Here is a 21,996-nt window from a genome sequence, read left to right on the forward strand (position 1 = left end):
TGCACAAGCAAAATAAGCGATAAAAGAACTTTTAAAAAATAAAATCTCTGATGCATTCTAAAACAAAATGCAAATTTTGGATTCTCCACCATTTTCATCTGGCTGAGCAGCTTTCCTCTTTCATTTATTATATAATTACCAGTACCATGCCAGAAAATTGAACTGCTTCCATTTGAATTGTCTTAGGAAGATTCTGAAGATTAACTGGCAAGATAAAGTACTAGACACAGAACTGAACTGCCAAGCATTCAGACTCCACTGCAGAGAGTGCAACTCTGAGGTGCTGGTCACGTTTGAATTTCAAATATCTATTTGCCTAAAAGACTATTTTATGGAGAACTGGCACAAGACAGGCGTTCACATGTAGGTCAGAAGAACTGTCTCATATCTGCTCAGAAAATGACAAACAATTAGGTAGAAAACCTACAGAGCTTGTCTGTAAGTATATATCCCTAGAACAGAGTAGTACAAATCCATAAGTTGGGCCCAGAATTAAAGAGGAAGAGAACAGCCTAGATTACCTTTCAATGACCCCAAATTTCTTCCCAAAACAAAGGCCGCTCTTTTTCATGTCAATATTCTACGGTTGTCATATGATTACAAGACATGGAACACAACAGTTAACTGAAAAACTGAAAATGAGCATCACACAAAGGTCAGTTGTAGTTGTGAGCTGGCTGCAACACATGACCACTGAGGAACTTTGAGGAAGAACGAGTCAGTGATATCATCAGAAAATATGACAGGAGGGCTAACCCTCCATGGCTTAGCCATGGAACAAACAAAAGAGGTGACATTTGGAGAGCCCAGGTCATCCACTGATATCCCCAAGTATGCAGAGAAATTGAAAGGGACTTCCAGAGCATTGGGTGGACCCTCCCCTCTCCACCCCATCCCTGAGTTTAGAAGGCCATGGACAGGAGTTTAGGCATAATTAAGTTGTGATCTGTATCACTTTTGTTTGAAGTCCAATCCAAATTGTTGAGATCATAGAAATATTGGAGCATTTGAATATACTCCGCATTCACTTACTTGTGTATATACTATATCCTATTAACTCTAATTCCCTGAGGCCAGGGATTATTTTGTTATTTGTTTTTATAGTTCAGGAACATAATACAGTGCCTTGTACAAAATCCGTGCTAAATAGATGCTTACTGAATTGAGCTCGTAGCAAATAGCAGAGAATAGAAACATTTGCTTTTCATTTCATCTTGCTCACTTGGTGATGATCTATGAACTCTAAGCCCAAAGGAGCCCTTAAGTTACTCAGCTCCAAAGGCCCTGGGACCGTAGCAGCTGCATCCCCCAACTCTTTCAATCTCTAGCTTAGAAAACTAATCAGATCAACACTGCCATTGGTACCTTCTGCAGAGGGATTGCCAGTGGACTGTCCTATTTGGTACTTGCTATCTCTGTGACATCCCAAACTGAACATCCTTTCCTGACCCCCACTCCCTTTTATGAGCGATCTCCTGTAAACTCTTCCAGGGCAGGGAGCATCTTGCTTTTGTATCTGTATCTCTAAGGCAAAGCACAGTGTTTAGCAAGTAGTAAGAATTTTACAACTTCTTAGCCATTCATTTTTCATTGTCCAAAGTCATATGGCAATTAGTGTTATCAGAGTCATGCTGAGTTAATAATTATTTCTTGAATAGAAAAAGTGATTGCTAACTGCCACCCCCTCCCCCCAAAAATATCAACTAAACTTCAGCTGGATTTTTTAAAAGTCACTTTTTTATTTTTTGAGAAGTTTAGTAGAAAATGGCCAGTGTAATGAGAGCAAAAAAAAGAATCTCAAAAGCTCAGTTAATAAACAACATGAAATAGAGTCAGGTAGCACCATGGAAGGAACACTACATTTGGAGTCATACATCCTTCGTTCAACTCCTGACTATCATTTCCTACTTGTGTAACCTTGAACAAGTCATTTATTCTCTTTAACCTTTAGTTTCTTCATTTTTTAAAAGTTTATTTATTTTTAGCTTTCAACATTCACTTCTATAAGTTTTTAATTTTCTCCTCCTACTTCCTTCCCTCCTCCCCAAGACTGCATGCAGTTTGATATATGTTCTACATATGTATTCCTATTAAACATACTTTCACATTGTCATATTATATAGAAGTAGAACAAATGGGAGGAACCATGAGAAAGAAAAAAAAGAAAATAGTCTGCTTTGCTCTGTATTCACACTCCATTGTTCTTTCTCTGGATGTGGATGGCATTTTCCATCATGAGTCCTTTGAAATTGTTTTAGGTCTTTGCAAATCTACCAAAGTCAGTAATGGAACTATAATAGCTGTGACTGTGTACAATGTTCTCCTGGCTCTTCTCACTTCATTCAGCATCATTTCATATAAGTCTAAAAGTCACTTTTTACTTGTATTGTAAATTCTTTAGAACTTTAGAACCAAAGATTTCACAACTAAGGCTGACTCCATTCTTGATATCCTTCCTACCCATTCTCTACTCATAAACTCTTTAAGGGAAGGAGCAAGTTTTATAGATTGCCATACTATCTTGGCACTTATTATTGACTTTTTAAGAGTCTAAATTTCTTTTATAATGGAATCTTCAGGGTCTTCTGAAGCTGTAATTTTTCATGTTCTAATAATGGGGATAATTGTTTCAATTTTTACTTACTCTTCTTTTAGTATTGTGATGTATAGGGAGTCAGCCTGTGATTTCTAGTATAGGCAGCTGGGGGAGTAGAGGAATAGAGAACTGGGCCTAGAGTAAGAAGACTTGAATTCAAATCCAGCCTCAGACTTTGTGACCCTGGGCAAGTCACTAAAAAAAAAAAAAAAAAACCACCTCGGTATGTTTCAGTTTCCTTCTGTAAAATGGGGATAAAAATGGTACCGACCTCAAAGAGTTTTTGTGAGAATGAAACGAGCTAATATTAATTTAGGCCAATGTCTTTTTTTTTTTAACTTCCACCTTACACCTGGAGAGCTAAAGTGATTTTTCTAAGTAATCACATGACTATTTAGTAGTACAGGACCCTAACTAGAACTCAGGACCTCGACCAGTCCAATACTTTCCCTACTATATTACACTGTCAGACCTCAGGTTTCTTTCTGTCGTTTAGTGTTTGACATGGTTCTAACATGTAGTACTGTGGTGTCTATTCTATGTGTGACTTAATAATCGTATTTTCCCTAGCCCCTGCAACTTGGCCTGTTTGATTCCTATTTCTTCATATGCACCCACTCCAAGGTGACTACGTAGCAGGAACCTGATACTACAGGGTTGGTTGATGCAAGAGTTGGGCAATTCCTCTGGCACAGATGTAAATGCTTAAAACACATCCTCACTTGGACAAGAGTCCATTTTCCTCCTCACTTCTCTGAGGGTGGTAATATATCTGCAGGCTGCCAAGATGACCTATGCTAAATACGAGGTGGTGTTGCCATATGCTAATGCTGATCAGTGATTCTCTTGTATTCTCCCTCTAATCAGATTATAAACTACTTAAAGACAGGTACAATGCCTTATACTTATCTGAAAACTCCTTAACCAATTCTCCCCGAGGATCTCCTCTACCTCCACCCCTTACCCAGTCTAATACAGTGTCTCCTTACCAAAATGTTCACATCAGTCCTTCATAAACCAGATGGACTGGTGTGGTAAGTTGTAGGCTTTGTTGAACAAATCTTTTCATAATCTGTTTATACTTATTAAGAAAAGATAGAAAAGTAAATTGGAAAAGGTTTAGACTTGGGATTAGGAAGACTGGATTTGGATTCTACCTGTGATATTTGTATGATCTGGAGAAAAATCACTTCTCTGAACTTCAGTTTTCTCATCTGTAAAATAGAGAGAATGCCTGCAGTACCTGCTCCACAGGGTTCTTGTACAAGTCAAATGAGATAATGTATGTGAAGCGTTTTGCAAAACTTAAATGGTTTGACAAGCAATCAATTAACATTTATTATGCACCAACCATATGACAAACACTGGGTTAGGCAGTGGGGATACCCATGCAAAAAATGAAATAATCTTTGCCCTAGAAGAGCTTATATTTTATTGAGGGGGGACATTTGCATGTGTAAGTATATAAAATATACACAAAACACAAATGTGTACATAAAAATACAAATACATAAAAACAGAAAAGGAATCTTATAATACATTTTTTTGAGGTAAGGGTACTAACAAGTGGGGGAAGGGGACCAAAAAAAGCTGCTTATAGAAAGTGTTGCTTGAGAAGTTTTGAAGGAAACGGGGTCCCAAGAGGCCAAGGCGAGTTGGGAGTTCACTGAAGGCAAGGCATGAAGTCCGTGAAAAGGAAAGAGATGGAAAATGGAGCATTGGATAGACACAACAATGAGAATAGTTTAGTTGGACTGTAGACTGTGGGAAGGGAATAGTAATAAGTTTGGGAAGGTTTGGGGCCAAGTGGTGAAGATCTTTCAAAGATAAATAAAAGAGCTTATTGTGATCCTAGGAGCCTGGGGAAGCCAGTTGAGTTTATCAAGGAAGGGAAATGACATGGTCAGCCTTGAAGTTTAGGAAAAATCACATTTGAAGCTGTGTGGAGGATTAATTGGAGAGGGTAGAGATTTGAGTCAGGGAGACCAAAAATGAGACTACTTCAATATACAGGAGAGATAATCAGTGCCTGAACTCAGGCATTGACCGTGGTAGTAGAGAAAAAGAGGATAGAGTCAAGAGATTTTGTGGAGGCTGAAATGAAAAGATTTGGCAACTGACTGGCTATGTGGGGTGAGGGAGACTGAAAGATAGGGATGATTGTAAGATTGTGAACTTGGGTGGCTGAAAGAAGGGTAACACCCTCAACAGAAATAGGGAGGTGATTTTCAGAGGCAATGATTATATAGTTGTTATTATCACTAGGAATGATTTAAAACCAAAATTGTAGGGTAGAATTAAGTGCTACTTTTGTGTCTGGAAGAAGATACAGACTGTATTAGATTAAATTTTAATACACTTGAGCCTCCAGTGATGTTCTACTTTCATACTTTATTGTGTCAAGAAGGGGACTCAAGGTCTTTGAAGGCTGGGTGTGCAGGGCCCAAATATGGCAGGTTCTACCAGGCTAGAAAGATTTAAATATAGGCCCAGTGATGGACTGTGTGTTTCTGCTGATGGAGAATCATGGTTACTAACTCCTGGTGTCAGGACACACCCTGAGATCAGATTCTTGAAAAAACTCACTTCTGTTGTTGTTGTTCAGTGATTTTTTCAGTCGTGTCTGACTCTTTGAGACCCCATTTAGAGTTTTCTTGGCAAAGATATTGGAGGGGATTGCCATTTCCTTCCTCAGCTCATTTTACAGATGAGAAAACTGAGGCACACAGCCTAAGTGACTTGCCAGATTTAAACTCAGAAAGATGACTCCAGGTCCAGCACTCTATCCACTGTGGCCCAGCTATTGTTACTATTATTAGGGGTTAAAGTAGTTTATGTTAAGAAGATATGGTTTCCAAGAGAAGACATCAATAAAAGCCATTTAACAAATTTTTTTTAAAGGAAGATATGGTTTCTGTCAATTTCCAAGACAGTTTTGTGAGCCCGAAAAAGACACTTGGCCCCATTCCACTCCTACTCCTCAAATATATTTATTGAAGACCTCTTATATACAAGACTATCAGGGTGGGTCAGGGTAGGAATGGTAGTGATCAAGTATACAAATTAATCTAAAGTACTGCACCTGTCCTCATGGAACTTACATTATAGTTAGAGAATGAATGCAAAAAAAACCAAAATTGACAATACTCTTTCAGTAGTAATAGTACAAACAATGAGTCCTACTGGAAGGAGCTGAGAGGAGGAGGCTAGAAGAGGAGGAAAGAATTTGAAGAAGCTGAACTTGAGTCTGACCTTGAAATGTTGGTAGGATTGAGAGAAGTAGGGAAGGGTGGGTATCCCAGGGAGGGAGATGAACAGTTTCTCAGTTTGACTTCAATTGAATGTAATTCCCACAGAGGAATGAATAGTGGAAAGGCAGTTAGGGCTGTATTGTGAACTGACCTTGAATCTCAGGCTAATGAATTCAGATTTCATTCAATAGGCAATAAAGAGACATTGATGATTTATAAAATGGCCTATTAAAACCTCCTGATGAAAATAAAACCAAATGGAATTTTTCAAATCCTCTTGAAATTTATCTCTACATTTATATGTAAGATATAACAAGTGAATATATATGCAAAAACAGTTGGATGAAAGGAGACCTTAAAAATTCAAGATATTATTGCTGTGTGAACTGTAGAAGAGACATTTAACCTGTGTCCCCCAGGCAACTCTCCAAGAATATGAAGTACAGAGCAAGGTGCTGTTCTGCATTGATAGAGGAATTTCTTCTATGTCAACGAAATCATAGGTCTTGTTCCCTTCTCAACCCCATCCCCCCAAATTAGTTATCAATTTCAAGATAAAGATAGTTAAACAAATAACATATGTATGTTATGTGTGTATACACACACACATATACACATGTATATGGATATATAAAATTTGCACTGCATTGGGAGTCTGAAGACCTTGGATCAAATCATGACTGCCACTCATTACCTGTGTGACCTAGTGTCAACAAGCATTTGTCAATCAAGAAACATTTAAGCACTTAGTATGTGCCAAGAACTGTACTAAGCCGAGAGAACACTAAGTAAAAAAAACATGTTCTTGACATTTAGGAGTTTACAATCCAAGAATTATGTCAATAACAAGGTACATACAAGACTGAAGTAATCTGAGAAGGCAAAAGCTCTAGTAGCTTGAGGAGGAGCCAGGAAAGACCTCAACTGAAGGTAACCTTTGAGCTCAGCCTTAAAGGAAGTCAAGGTTTCTAAGCAGCAAAGGTGAAAAGAGAGGGCATTCCTGACATGGGGGACAGCCAGTACAAAAACACAGAGACTAGAGATGGTGTAACACTTAACCTCCCTGATTTCCTCATCTATAAAATGTGAGATTTAACAAGATGATTTCTAAGGTTCTTTCCAACTCTACAATTCTATAATTCTTGTTCTCTCATCACACTTAATTATGAAGTTAAAGCACTTTCTCCATAACAATGGAAAAAGGGAAATCATATGACCAGAGTTAACATTTAACATAATCTATTTTAATTTACAAAATTTGTTATCCCTATTTGTAGATCCTACTTGAATGATTTTTTAAAAAGCATATTATTTGAATATTTTAGGATCAATCCTATGTTTGGAATAGCAACCATTAAGATGTCCGTGAATTTTGCTTGCCTTCAGTGTATTTTTTTCCTAACATTAGTACAGGCACTGTAATGAAATGGATTTAAATCATAACCAGTCACTTCAACACTTGAAAGGAATTTTAAAGACACTAACTTCTTTCTTCTCATTTTCTTTCTGTAACACAAGTAAATACCAACCAGTTCTGGGATCTCATTGGATAGGAAGTTGCTTCCGACAATGTAGATGGTAAACTGGTTCATCCTACCTGACTCTTTTCCGTGTGCTCCCATAAGCTCCTTTTGCTCAATTGTTCCTGACCTTGAGAGGGTTAGGAGGTACTGGAGGAGCACTCTGGCTGTCCACCCTCCATCTCTCAGCCTCTTACCATTTGGTGATGACATTCACTCCAGTTTTTCCTTGGACTTCCTCTTATATATATATTGTAGCTTGCTCATACCCATCATGTGCTCCTCTATCATTCTTTGGGGTGACCTTCATTTTCAGGTTTCCAGAGATGACTGTATTCCATGTCATGGTCCAGAGAAACATCAGTGGGATATCAGTAATAAAAAGACAGGAATTTGACTCCAGGGGAAATGTGGGGTTTTCAAAAGACCTTTATTTGCCCACTCTCCCATGTATAACTCTGGGTCCAACTAATTGTCCAATAAGTACTGTCTAAATAAATATATACTGTTGAACAAAGTTCTACAGATTGTCCACTGAAATGTATATTATTACTGGACACTGGGTATTTTTCATCCACTCAGTCTTTCCTGCATGGATAGGGGGAGCTGGTTGGTGCAATGGATAGAGCACTGGGTGTGGAGTCAGGGACCTGAGTTCAAATCCAGCCTTCAGCACTTCCCAGCAAGTCTTTTAAGTGCTGTGTAACTGCCTGCTTCCTCAACTGTAAGATGTGAATAATCATAATGCTTACTTCCCAGGGTGGTTGTGAACATTAGATCTTTGTAAAGTGCTTAGCACAAGTCTTCATATCCAGTAGAGGCTTAATAAATGCTTGTTCTCTTTTCCCTCCCCCCACCCCCTCCCACCCCCAGTGGTCAGACCAAACTCCTTTGGGTGATTACATATCTCTTACAGGAGGCTCCAAAACGTTCTGGAGTTTGATGAATTCAGCACACTGCCCCCCACACAAACAGGAACATCTGGAGGACCTCTCCATCCACAGGGAACCTCCTCCAACTTGGACTCTGCCCTGGAGTTCCTTCAGCACAGGGGCAAACTCTTTTGGCAAGCCTACATTATCTCCTGCTTGTGTGCATCATCTGCTGTTTGTGATCACTTCTGGGTTTATGTCTTTGAAGGGATCTAAAAGGATTTTGCTGTTTGGATGGCAGACACCTTGTTGTAAAGTACTTTTTTCATCAACATAAATATGGTGGGATGTCTCTATATTATTCAGAAAATTGTGAAATTCTGAGGCTGCATATTGAGTGCCTTTCTTTGAATTATCACGCATCTATTTTATATATAAATATACTGGTATAAGTCAGCCAGTTAGGCTGTGAGCTCTTTGAGGGTAGAAACTGCTTCCCTTTTGTCTTTTTATACTGATAACTGGGTAATTAATCAGAATTTTAAGAGTACATATAATGTATCAGGTATTGTGCAAAGCAAAACATACACACACACACACACATATGCACACACCACACATTCCTGCCCTCGAGCTTACCTTCCAGTGGAGAAAAACAATTCATTAAAAACAGGTACCCAAAAGATGCTTTCCCTTAAAGGGGAAAGATCTAGTACCTGTGCAGGGGTGGGAGTTGTGGGAGAGAAGAGGTGGGTTGAATAGGGCTTTGAAAAAGCTTTCTTGCAGGAAGTGGCATTTAAATGGGGTCTTAAAGGATGCCAGGTATTCTAAGAGGCGAAGAGAGAATACTTGCTCCTTCCAGGCATAAGGGGAAACTTGTGCAAAGGCATGGAGATGGGAGATGGGACATGGACGGCGATGTGTGTGTGGATGTCTGTGCTGGAGCCAACTCCAACCTGTTCTCCAGAGCCAAATGTTAAATTTTCAGTGAGCATTTACACCTGGCAAGTTAGCAAACACTACAAATCAGAGTTTAATTTAGTGTTTTGTTAATTGATTAGTCTTAAAAAAAAGTTGTGGAGAAAGTGTTAATAATACAGATTAAATTTAAATGTGTGTCCTTCTTTCACCTGGAGTCAACTGTTAAAACATTTACCAGTGTACTCCTGTGCAGGAAGGACAGCACACAGGTCAGTATGGCTGGATAGAAGAATGCATGCATAGATGGGAGTATATGAAGACTTGGAAGGCAGGAAGGAGACTGGTTTTGAAAAGCTTTACATGCCAAACAAGGGAGACGACACTTATCATAGGGTATTGATGGAAATCAATGCAGGGGATGTACTGGAGTGCAAGATGCTTGAGAGACTCATCAGGATAGTGAAATTACCCAAGAAAGAGATAAGGACTTGAAGTGGGGTGGTTGTAATATGAGTGGAGAACAGGGGACCTATGGGAGAAATTTGAGGGTAGAAACAAGATTTAGCAATGGGTTGAATATGTTTGAGAGATCCCAGAGTTGGTGATGTTGAGATTTTGAGCTGTCTGAAAAGTGCTGTGGCCTGGGAAAGATGGGTTTTAGATGAAAAATTATGAATTGTTGTGGAAATGTTGTGTATTTGAGATACCTGTGGGAAATCCAATCCAAAATGTCCAATACGCGATTGGTGACTGGAAATGGAGTTAAGAGGGACTTCACCTGAAGACATCAATTTGATTCTATTGCTGAAATACCTCCCACCCATTCCCTTAACTCACACCGCTATAGTGATCATTCAGAACCTTATCACTTCTTGCCAGGATTTTGCAAATATCTTCTACATACTCTCCCTACCTCATCTTTCCCTCCTCCAACCCATCCCTAACACAGTTGCCAAACTAATGTCTCTATAGCTTGGATCTAAGCATGTTATTCCCCTGATCAATGAAGGATTCAAACTCCAGAATCAAACATTAATTCCTGTTTTCACTGTTCACAATCAGGCTCCCAACCTACCTTCCAGGCTTATTCATATTCATACATCACTCCTCATATCAACAATCTCTGGTGAAGCCAAACTGTTCCTCATCTGATATTCTCTATTGTCTAACATGATGTCTGATTCCTGGGGCTGCTAGTACCCACCTCCCTCAAAATTACTTTATACTCATTTTCCATATGTATACATGACCCCTCCAGAAGAATCTTAGCTCCTTTAGGACAAGGGACCATGTCATTTTTGTCTTCATATTTCCAGTGTCTAGCACAGGTCTGGGCAAACGGAAAACATGAAGTGAATTTTTCTAAGTCTAACTTTTTTTAAAGCTTCAGGTAAATCAGATTCTATTCTCCTTGTTCTAGGAAGTTGTATCCCAAGCTGTTAAGGAAAATCCTGTGTTCTAAAAAGGGTTTCTTTAATTGTATTTGATCAAAGTGTAGCAAGACTAAAATACAGTGTATGCACATTCAGATTTTTACCACTTTGCCTAAGTCTTTTATAGTTCCTGTTCATTTGGTTGATTAAGCCTAGAAGAGCTACTTTGGCACCTATATTTCAATCACAAAAGGGCTCCACTTCATCTCTCTGATGGAAATTACAGATAACATTTTAAAAGTTAGCCAATTCATAAACACTCCAGATTGCTTAAGCCTCCTAACGATAAGAATTTCTTTTCTTTGGCTGCAATCCTCTATCTGCCCAAGACCACAGTTAATAAGTGACAGAGAAAAGACTAAACTTCCTAACTCAGTGTTCAATCACACATACTTAATCATTTTATAAATTGGAACCTTGAGTTCATTTTCTTTCATTCAGGGATTGCATCCGTTTTACCATCTTTGGTAATAATGCATCTAGCAATTACGTTCTATTGATTGGTACAAAAGATTATTCAAACCATTTGTCTAAGCAGTATGCTCCTGAAGAGAGCTGTTGCTAAATACCAACCATATCTTCATTTAATTTATTTAAAGGAGTCACACACAACAAACATTTGCTCAAAAGCCCTTTAGGCCCAGTGAGTGCAAGAGCTGGACATAAGGTATATCTTAACAAAAGTCCACGGCCCTAACACAAATCTGAGCACACCAAGTTCCTTTAATACAGGTCAAAGCCTGTTACAATGAATTCCATTACAGTGAAAAATCTCCATACAGTCACAAATATTTCCAAACCTACTCAACAACCACTTTATTTTGAGGTGTATTATATACAACCAAGTGCATACAATGAAATAATGTGGTTATCCCCTTGAAATTTATTACGACTAAAAATTAGAAAATGAGATGTTGATAATCTCATAAACTATTTAATTTTGTATTGTTGACTGACATGTGTAGATAGTATATAGAATTCAGTTGGGGGGGAAAGGAGAAGAAAGAGGAATAGGAGGGAAGGTATGTTTTTCCATAGATAGAAGACAATACAGTGAACGGGGGATAAGTTCTACATAGGGAAAGCATTTAAACAATTTTAAAAGCATACTGTACAAGTATCACTATGCACTTTCCAACTTATTCCTTACACCTATTCCAAAGATTGCAAAGCATCAGCAGTAATGTTTCCTTTAACTTAAACAGCATAATACAAAGCATTTTATCATCTAATAATCAGACATTTAAATGAGGTTTTGTTTTCCTTTACAAATGCATCAAATACTGAGGGTATTTTTATTTTTAATGGGGGCAAACCAATCAAAAAGCACAGATTTTCATTTAACCAAACATGCATAAATTGCTTAATATAAAATGCATAAAGTGGGTAAATTACATATGTAAATACAAAGGGAATGGAGTTTTTTTACAGATGTGAAATGACTAATTTGTACACCAATTTAACAGTCAATTTAGTCACTAAGACACTGTAAACAGAAAATACTTATTTGAAGACAACAGTACTAAAGCAAGAAAAAATTTGCAATGGAATGGTTTGACTCAAAACAAAATTAAGGCACCTGCTTCAAATTTAGAGCAAAAATTTGCATTTTTATAGTAGTAGAATCTGTTAACGAAGGCATTTTTCTTCAAATGACAAACAGGGACTTGGTTATGCTAACTGAAGGGGCAAAAAATACAACTAATGAAGGAGATAGAATCCTATCTACCTTGGCCAAATGCCAGTACTAGCAGCTTTCCTGTTCTTTTAAAAAGACAGGAGTAGTTTACTTACCTCTGTTACACCTTCACTACCAGTGTCTTTGCTACTTTAACTGCCTCTGGTTAACAGCCTGGAAGTTAGTTAAGAGAATCCTGTCAATTATTCTTCTTCGTTACAGTCTTGTCCAGATGTCATCAGTGAGGGGTTAGGAAGCAGTAAAAGCCACTTCCCCATTTACCACATATGCCATTTTCATTAATACGCAAACCAAGCTTTGTTCACTGGTTCCCTATAACTACAATCAATGAGAGGAAGTCATTAGTGGCTGGGTTTTTTCCAAGTTTCTCAAGCTCAAAATTTAGCTCTTCCCATCCTCAATGTAACAGGAAAGGTTAAATGATAGCAACCAAATATCAAGTATCACACCCCTAACTTCAAGGTGAATTAAGATTAAGCCCAATGTATTTTGCAACAACATGTCAATACAACTTTACATATGTGCATCTTTACAGGGGAATTCTAATCTTAAGTCTAAAAAAAGTAGATTTAAAGTTGATCTTAATTTAGTTGGTGTGCCTTTTTTCTTTTTTGGTATTGAAAGTCCTATCAACATGCTATGAGATCTAAGGCACAGCTGGACTCAACAGCATGTCACAACCTGATAAATGAGTAGTGGAATTGTCATAATACCTGTTTTCCAAGTTATGCCATAGTGCACTGCTTAACTAGTATGGGCTAACTTGCGAATACTAACCTGTGGTGAATACCCTTAATATCTGACACGAACAATTCAAGTGACATTTACACAACACTTATAAGCCATCACTGACAGGTTCTACCACATTATCACCTCAAAGAAACTGCAGTAACCAAGGAGGTGACAGAATGTTTCATCAGGTTGTTTTTTATGGCCTCTTAGGTTTATTTAATCATGTGAAATCCAAGGTAGTGTAAAAGTAATAACCTCATTAAAATAAACGTTCTGGATCTAAGAATCTCCCTCTATAGTAATATTGTGAAAGCCTTTTCATTTTCAGGTGCCAATGGCTGGGAGTGGGGGAAGAAGGAAACTAGGCTAACTACATCTAGGTGTTCCATTTATAAGCACCATAATACAGCACTGCTAAATTTACCTAATGAATGTGCTTTCAATGAAAGACAGCAATAAAGTGCCTAGCTGCTATATAAAAATCAGCTTCCAAATTTTAAATTAAGACTAACTGCATTTATACATTAAAGGGCAAACAAAAATCAAAGATCTTTTGTCTATACAGATTTAGTCTACGTATCTATACTGCATACAGTTTTCAGAATCACATAGAAGGAGAATTTATACTTGACTGAATAAGTCGGGTCCACCATCGTAGATCAACAATCAAATTTTATTGCTTTATACATGTGGTGCTTCTCAAGGCACTGTGGTATGAACTAGAAAACTTGGAATGACTTGTGAAGGAACCTGGGAATGACACATGAAGGATGACATGAAGAGTCATTCTGAGGCAGGATGCTTTACTGAACTGTTTTTAAACCAGGGTATCAAACATCAGGAATGAGTTCAAGTTATAATTCACAGGAGAATGAAAACATCTTAAGGTCAGTCACTTCACATGCCCATCCTGATACTCTGAATAATCTGGAAAATTGCTGCAAGGAGAAGAGGCAAATATTAAAATAACGCTTGAAGACAATTCTTAAAAACTTGTGTTCATTTGAGGCGATCTACTTTCTCCCAAAGCACCGTTAAAACCTCAAGTTCCATTTCTCACAGAAGAATAAAAAGGAAATACAAATCACATACTCCTATTAGGTGAACGTTTTTTTAAAGTGAGATTTTCTTAGGTTCCTTAAACGCTAGGAAAGGCAGGCAGGGAGCAAAGAACGCCCAGGACCAGGGGGCGACACCCTGGCCAGGTCACTCGGCTTTCCTCGGGCTGGGGACGGGACGGACCCACAGCGGGTCTGGAATGGCTCAAAGCCCTTCCCAGGTCCAGATCCTCCACTTCCACCCAAAGTCACTTACAAACCACACGGGTGGTAGTCTGGCACCGCCAGCTTCGTCGCCGGCTGCTGCCCGGTGCCAAAGGAGGGCCAGGCCGGCGGGTACCTGCGCCGAGCCCCGGGGCCGCAGGGCAGCGGGGACGTATCGGGGGGGGGGGGGGGGGCGGTCAGAGGCAGGGCCCCCCAAAAGCCCCGACCCACCAGCGCCCGCGGAGGCTGCTCGGCTCCCATCACCACTGGCCATGGCGCCGGGGGCGGGGGGGCCTCCGAGCGCCTGGAGGTGACGGAAGGGGCGGACTCCGGGCCCCTCTCCGCCCCGGCCGCGGACACGAGTGGGCGACACTTACCCGAGCCACAAACCACAAAAATGAAGAGCGCCAACAACCAGGGCCCCACGGACGCCTTCTCCTCGGGGGCGTTCCTCTGCAAGGCGAGAAGGCGCGGCGTTAGTGGCGCCCCTGCCCGCCCCGCCCCCCGCCCGCCGCCCGCCGCCCCCCGCCCGGGCCGGCCGCCTCACCGACGTCTTGGCGACGTTGCCGCGCTGGGTGATGTTCTTGCTGTGCTTCTCGTTGGCCATACGGATCCGCTGCTTGGCGACCATCTTGGCTCGCTGCGCCCGGGGCCCGCCGGGGCCGCCTCCGCCGCCGCTACCGCCGCCGCTACCGCCGCGCTGGGCCGCGCTCACCGGACTGGGGGCCCCGGGCGCGAGCTCCGGCCGGCCGCTGGCGAGACTGTGCGCGTGCGCGCCGAGGGGGCGGGGGGCGCTCCGCTCCGGCTGTCACCGCGAGAGCCGCCGCGCCGGGGCACGGAGGGCAGGCCGCGCGCGCGCTGTCAGCGGGGCCGCGCCTGCAGGGAAGAGGGCGGCTCGTCCGGACCCGAAGCTGCCGAGGAGAAAGGGGAAGACCGCAGGCACTGGCCGAATTTGTAGAGGCGGCTCCGGGCTGCTCCGCGGCGTCCGGCTGCCAACGTCAGCACTGGGGAGGCCCCGCCTCGCGGAAGTGCGCAGGCGGCCGCCAAGCCCTCGGGGGCGGGGCCTCCCGCGCCCCTCCCCCGGCCTATCAGGGGCCGCCCCGCCCCCCGCCCGCCCCGCCGCGCCGGAAGAACCACGTCGTCGCCTCCGCGGCAGCGAGGACGTGTAGGTCCCTCAGGGGCCGGCCCCTGGCCCCGTGAACTCTGACCCGTCCCACCGGACGGACGGAGATCTCTTTCCGGGACAAGATGGCGCCCTCCACCCCGCTGCTGGCAGGTGGGTCCTGGGGGCCGCGGAGACTCGGGGGCCCGTGGGCCCGCGTTCGCCGCAGCAGCGGTCGAGGGCTTTTTGGGGCTGGGGTCGCCCGCCCGCGCGGTCGGCGCCGCCGGGGCTCGGGGGTCGTCCCCGCCACGTGTCGCGTGGCACTCGGAAGTGAGACCCGCGGAAGCTCCGAGAGGGCTGGAGCTGGGCGGAGGGAGGGTGGGGAGAGGAGGGGAGTGGGGCCGGGGCTCCGGGACCCTCCCCCCGCCCTCCCCGCCCCGCGGGGCTGGGCCAGCCGCAGGTACACGTAGCTGCTCTGAGGTCCTTGACCCCGGGTGACAGCCGGTGGCACGTGGAAAGGCCCCTCCCCCAGCTCACTGCCGCGTCTAATTAACTCTTTACGTGCGCGAGCGGGAGACACTATCCCTGAGGTGGGGGAGAGGGGGAGTCCCCGACGGAAGGGAAGACCCCGAAGACTAGACAGGACTGTGTAGAAAGTGGAATTTTAGCTGAGGCTTTGAGGAAGCAGAAGGTTCACGTCCCCTCCCCCCGCGGTGACTGGTCAGCTCTGTGGGCCCCGCGGTCAGTGGAGGAGGGAGGACGGCCGACGGCGGCACCCCCAAGCCCGGCCATAGGGACGATCATAGGGCAACCTTCCTGAGGGTGTCGGCCGGTCCGCGGTGGCCCAGTTTGGTGTCTGACCTGGGACCTCCGAGAGCCGGGGCAAGTGACTGGTCCAGGGCCACATGCCCAGGATGCGTCGGAGGTGCCGCGGGAGCCCAGGTCTGCCAGGCTGGGCCAGCTCTCCCTCCACCGCGCGTTCACCAGATGGGTGCTGAATTGAGCGTCCGGAAGACGTGGGTTTCTCGAGTCCTGCTTGAGACCCACTCTCCGTGTAAGCCTGGGTAGGGTAGTCACCTTTCTTAGTTTCCTCTCGTTTAGAAAAGAATGGAAATCTCTTTAGGGTCCAGTGAGATTACGTGTGTAAAGTGCTTCACCCACCTAGAAGGGCTAATGAATCGTCAGCCCTTGTTACAGTTAAATGCCTACTTTGGTTCTTCTGCGTGTTGTGATAGAAAAGACACAGCCTGGGTCCTGCGGTCGTTTACCCGGAGCATCACTGATTGAGTGCTGGACTTGGATTCCAGTCACTTCTAGTCATTACAAGAGTAAGAATAGCCAGGATCTCAAAGGTTTGTTGTGAGATCAAATGAAACAGTGTAAAGTGGTTTTCTGATTTCAAAGTGCAGTTGTTGTTAATCTAGAGTGATTAATTGACATCTACATTAGTTAATATTAATGGGGTTCAAAAAAGAAAAAGGGTGAAAGAACTGAACCTGTGGGAGTAGAGGCAGGGTTTATGGCCTAGAACAAGAACAGAGGGTCAAAAGCCCCAGGGCCCACGTTCTTTGCTTTCCACATTTTCTCAGAGTCACGCAGCTCTCAGATAGCTGAGATGGGCTGAGAACATGAAATCTTTGCCTTTCAATCTATTCCTTTTTTGCTTACACCATATTGACTCAAGATCATGAACTCTTTTTCTGTTGAGTATTTTGGGTGGCAGCAGAGTGTTCAAGATGTTGCCCTTTTTTAATTTCAAGTCCCAGGAGACTAGAACTTGGTCTGATTTCCCTTTGTTTTGCCCACAGTGCCTGGCATGGAAAAATAGGGATAGGAGATGAATCCGTGATTACATTACTTCCTCTGCCAGTGTAATTGAGCACTTTCACCACAGCATATGGTAGAGCGTTGTCTGGAGTATTGGCAGCAAACTCAAATAGATCAGATCCCTGTGACCACATGTTAACTTAGAAAACCACAGATTTACATTATGTTAAGCTGTATATTTATTTTGTTAAACATTTCCAAGTTAGATTTCTTCTGGTTGGGGGTGCCCACAGCTTTCCAGTTGGGCCCCTTTGATCTAGAGCACCGAGAGGCTGAGGAACTTGCCCAGGGTTCACACGGAATGGTACAATGGGGGACTTCAATTAGGGTCAGCCTGGCTTCAAAGCTAGCTCTCAAGATCTGCTCTGTCACTGCTTCTATGCCAGTTGCCCAGTAGGCAGTAGGTGTTTGTTTTTAAAAATGAATTCTTTATAAATGGTTTTTAAAAAATTGAGAGAGGCTCTGTCAGCTTTACTCTGGGGTGGGCACTCCTTGGCATAGGGATAGTGAGTAGTTAACTGAGCACCTGGAGAGGGGAGGCCTGCAGAAGGCAAAGAAATAAAATTTAGAAGGAAATAAGTGTAGGCCCTTGGAACAGGCTCAGGATAATTGATTTATGAAGAAGCAAAAGTCAGCAGACAACAGCCATCTGAAAGGGAGCATAGTTCCACCTTTTCTCCCTGACAGAGGTGTTCTCTGAATGATATAGAGGATTTGGAGTCATGTCACCTAATTTTGAATCCTGCTTCAAACACTTATCACTAGTGTGACCATAGGGAAGTCATAACCTCTCGGTGCCTCAGTTTCTCTTCTGTAAAATGACAGTAATATATGTTCAGAGGGTTGTTGTAAGGAACAAACAAAATAAAGTTTGTCACATGTTTTGCAAACCTTCAAGCAGCTATATAAATGTCAGCAATAAGAGAGATAAAAGATGAGAACATTTATGCAGTAACAGGTCTGTTAGGAAAAATACAAGAGATTGTGTGAAATGGTGTATGTGTGTGCAGAGTGCTATGGAAGCACTGGCTGGTGGGAAGGCTGAGGGACAGCTTCATGCACAAGACCTACTAAGACGGGCACTGGCCTGACAATTGGATGACCCCATTCTTGTTCCAGCTCTGCAGGTCACTTGCCTTACTCTCTTACTCTATAAAGGAGAGAATAAGATTTATTCCCAGTGAATGTTGTCTTCATCAGAGGGGAGCATATCCACATACATATCTACATATTTTCACTTTAGTTAGTTTCTCACCCAGAAATGATAGTTTTTTCCCTCTATACAAGTGAGATCACTGATCCATTCCCTATCTCAGTTCACATATGTGCACTTGATAAATGCTCAACAGAGCCAATGTGAGGTATTATCAAGAGGTAGGTGTTTACGTTTGACCTTTAAATTGAAAGATACTTGGCAAGATTTTGATAGATGGAGAAGGAAAGCAAGTAAAGAAGTAAAGAAAACAGCAAGAGCAGGAAAACCAAGGAATACGTCATCTAATTTAGCGGACTTGAAAGAATAGTGGACTATAAGGTTGAAGTATCCTGGAGCGGGAGGAAATGGAAGTTATTCTACAGTTGATGGGGAGCCAGTGGAGTTTTGGGGATAGGGTAATATACAGAACCATATTGTTGGGTTTGGCTTGGAATCAGAGACTGGGGGACTTATTAGGAGCTAGTTTCATTAGTTTAAGTTGATACGTAATGGGAACCTAAAGTAGGTTAGTAGGAACAAAAAGGCGACAGTGTTGTTGTGCAGGTTAGACTAGGTCAGTGGATGTAAGGATGGCAGTCTTATCAAGATGTACTATCATTCATATGTCTCATGTAATTGAGTGAGGTGCTTAATATCTGTTATTTGAGGGAACAAAGTTGACTTCCCAAAGTTTTTCCTTTCCAAGTCTTGGTAAGTTGTAGGCAAAAGGAAGCCATTAACATGAGAAGGAAGATCAGAGGTCATTTGGAGAGGAAAACAAACTTGGTTTTGAACATGTTAAGTTTTCAAACATTCAGGTGGACATGTCTAGAAGATCCCAATTAAAGTCTGAGAGCACAAAAAGGAGGAAGAGTGTAGAAAAAGAAACAGGCAGAGAACATAGACGCCTCTTTGAAGTTTGGTGGTCTCCTCTCCTGATTCTCGTCTTCCCTCTCAAGGCCATTGTTCATACAATTACCAGATTCATTTTTTTTATGTACTTATGGGTGCTTAAAGATCTTAAGTGGTTCTTTATTGTCCAGAGGATATGATAAAAACTCTTCTATCTGGCTCTAGTTTACCATTTCAGACTTGTATCTCATGATCTCCCTGTCTGTATTTTCTAATGCAGCCAGACTGCGCGCACTCCTTGTTCTTCCTTGAGCTCTCCTTCTTGCTTTTTCCACCTTAGAACACATGCCTGTTTCTTATCTACCTGTTGAAATCCTTTCTTTCTTCTAGATCTACCTCAGGTACCACTGTCTTTACCAAGCTTTCTCGAATCTGCCTCCTCAGATTTTCCTGGAGCACTTTTATCTGGATCTTTTCTTCTGTTATCACATTATTTTAGCACTGTTTCATGGATAGAAGAACTGAAGCATGGAATCTGATTTGCTTAAGAACTCGTAATGGGTAATTGGTATAGCTGGTAGTGGCACTCTAAAGAGTAATTTTCATAAATGCTACTAGAAACTCACTTGAGTTACAAGGACTAGAAAATCTGGTCTAGAATTCAGTTAGTGGCCAAAGTAAATCTGACCTTGAGATCCCAGCCAGAAAGGAAGTGGAAACTTATATATTGTCGCCAGCATTAAATATAGAACTTAAATATGGGGAAAACCTTGTTTTGTTTTAGCAACTTGTTTAAAAACAGCAGTTGCCTATTTTTAGAACAGGTTGAAATAATTTCCTACACAAAATACAGGTACTCCACAGCTGTGGCACGTAATGTAACAATTGTGTGAGAATTCTGAATTCTGCTTTATAAAATATAATCCATCTACGCTAATTGTTCATTTGCTGATACAATTAAAAATATTAAAAATACTTTGTGTATTCTAGAATCTTTCTCTTTACTCTGTAGGATGGCATAAGATGTACATGTTTATTCATTTTTGTCTAGGGGAAAATGCCTCAATCAAAAATCTTTGATGACATAGAGACTGAGTTAATTATGTGTAATAAGCATTATGCAAATGTGCTTCAGTCTCATCTAATCCAGCTGAGTCTATTAACAGCATAAACATGATATTTATCATTGCTATTAAAGTTGCTTTTGAAACAGATTTTTTTGTTTCTGTCATCATAAAATGAGGAATGTTCCATATTATAAACTGCACTTTATCATTCACCTTAACAAATGCTTATATGGCTTATATTGTATTGTGTGAAAATGATCAATATGTTTAGAAACTGATGATGATCACTCATAAGTTTTAGATAATCTTGAATAGAAATTTAGTCATCTAGAAATGACATTGTAGCACATTCTTGTAGTGAGCTTTTATTTATATAGGGTAGTACAGAACAAAATAATTATTTTTAACAGTGTAAATATGTAGGGGAAAACTGATGAATTACTTAATTCCAGGTTGTAGCTGTATGTTTCTGTTTCCAATGAAGTGTAACCTTTTAATGGACAATAATAAGCAGTTTATTAGCCTTTAAAATAACCTAGTGAGTTTCCTCATCTGTAAAATGAGGACATTTTACTAATGGTCTGTAAGGCCCTTCCACTTCTTTTTTCTGTGATGCTACTTTGGTTTCTTAGAGAAACCTTTCTTATCTTGAAAAGTAAAAAAAGTTTTGGCCTAATTAATACTAGGTTACAAATTATAGTTACCCACACAGCTACCTTTTCCTATAGTATTTTCTAGGTAAGACTGGACCTATAGAACCATAGGAAATTTAATTATGAACTTGCTGTTTCCAAAAACAAGAATTGTAGTTTTGATGAAAAAAAACATATTGGCCTGGGTTTTGATAGAAACAGTGCTGCGTCTCAGTGTTGAACAAGGACCATTGTAGGTTTAAAAGGTTTCTTTTGAGTTCAGACTTGTGGACCAAAAAGTAACTAATTTCCTTCACCAGAAAAAGGAAATGAAATCAGAGTCTGGGTGCTGCTTGAGCCTTTGAACTCCAGCACAGTAGAAAGGGAAATCCTCACCCAGGCTGTTTCTCTCTCCCATAGGTCAAGAGCTAGGATTTCTGGGCAGTCCCTGTCCCCACAATGGATGGTATGGGAGATCAGGAGCCAGAGTTGCTTTTCATTTGCTTTTTTACACTTTTATAGCCAATAATTTTGTCTGCCTTTCTCCATTTGCTTTCTGGGGCACAGCTACTTTTACTTGAGCTAGCAGCGTGCAGGCAACAACCTATAGAGCTTGGATGACCAAGTTGATTGTAGTCATGGGGGTCACAAGCATAGTAATAATACTCACATTTAAATAATACTTAAGTTTCATAAAGTGTATTTCTCCAAACTGAAAACGCCTCTTTGATAAGTAATGCAGCCGTATTTTGCAGATGAGGAAACCGAGACTCAGAAACAAATTATAGCTACCCACAGCTACTGAATGTCAGAGCCAGGAGTCAGAGCTCAGGGTCCTGATTTCTAGCATACTGTTATTTTTACTGTAACATTGTTTCTGAATAAAAAGTAAGTGAATCTGGCCATTATTATGGCCTACCTACACTGGATAAGCAGGTTTGTGTTATAGAATGTAACTTTATTGTGTTGTTAGGACATTGTTAGGATGTAAATCTTCTCTTATGTCCATACGACAGTCATGTTAAATTTCCTAAG

General features: G+C 41.7%; 2 protein-coding genes across 3 annotated transcripts in view; one reads left to right on the plus strand and one right to left on the minus strand.

Annotated features, from left to right (window-relative positions):
• Positions 1-11,382: 11,382 nt before the first annotated feature.
• On the minus strand, positions 11,383-15,062 carry SERP1 (stress associated endoplasmic reticulum protein 1). Its single transcript, XM_072618295.1, has 3 exons — positions 14,834-15,062; positions 14,664-14,739; positions 11,383-13,962 (listed from the first exon to the last, which is right to left on the minus strand). Exons 1-3 carry the CDS (start codon positions 14,915-14,917, stop codon positions 13,922-13,924), a joined length of 201 nt encoding a protein of 66 aa, XP_072474396.1. The 5' UTR covers positions 14,918-15,062; the 3' UTR covers positions 11,383-13,921.
• A 1,044-nt stretch (positions 15,063-16,106) lies between these two features.
• EIF2A (eukaryotic translation initiation factor 2A) overlaps positions 16,107-21,996 on the plus strand; it is a 30,968-nt gene continuing 25,078 nt past the window's right edge. Inside the window, exon 1 of one of the 2 annotated variants that reach the window (XM_072618294.1) lies at positions 16,107-16,442. In XM_072618294.1, coding sequence (XP_072474395.1) covers positions 16,376-16,442 — 67 coding nt within the window. In that variant the 5' untranslated portion in view covers positions 16,107-16,375. Of the gene's footprint in view, positions 16,453-21,996 lie in introns of both variants that reach the window. The other variant, XM_072618293.1, reaches the window with a different exon arrangement.

The sequence above is a fragment of the Notamacropus eugenii genome, chromosome 6 (assembly GCF_028372415.1).
Source record: "Notamacropus eugenii isolate mMacEug1 chromosome 6, mMacEug1.pri_v2, whole genome shotgun sequence".
NCBI lineage: Eukaryota > Metazoa > Chordata > Mammalia > Diprotodontia > Macropodidae > Notamacropus > Notamacropus eugenii.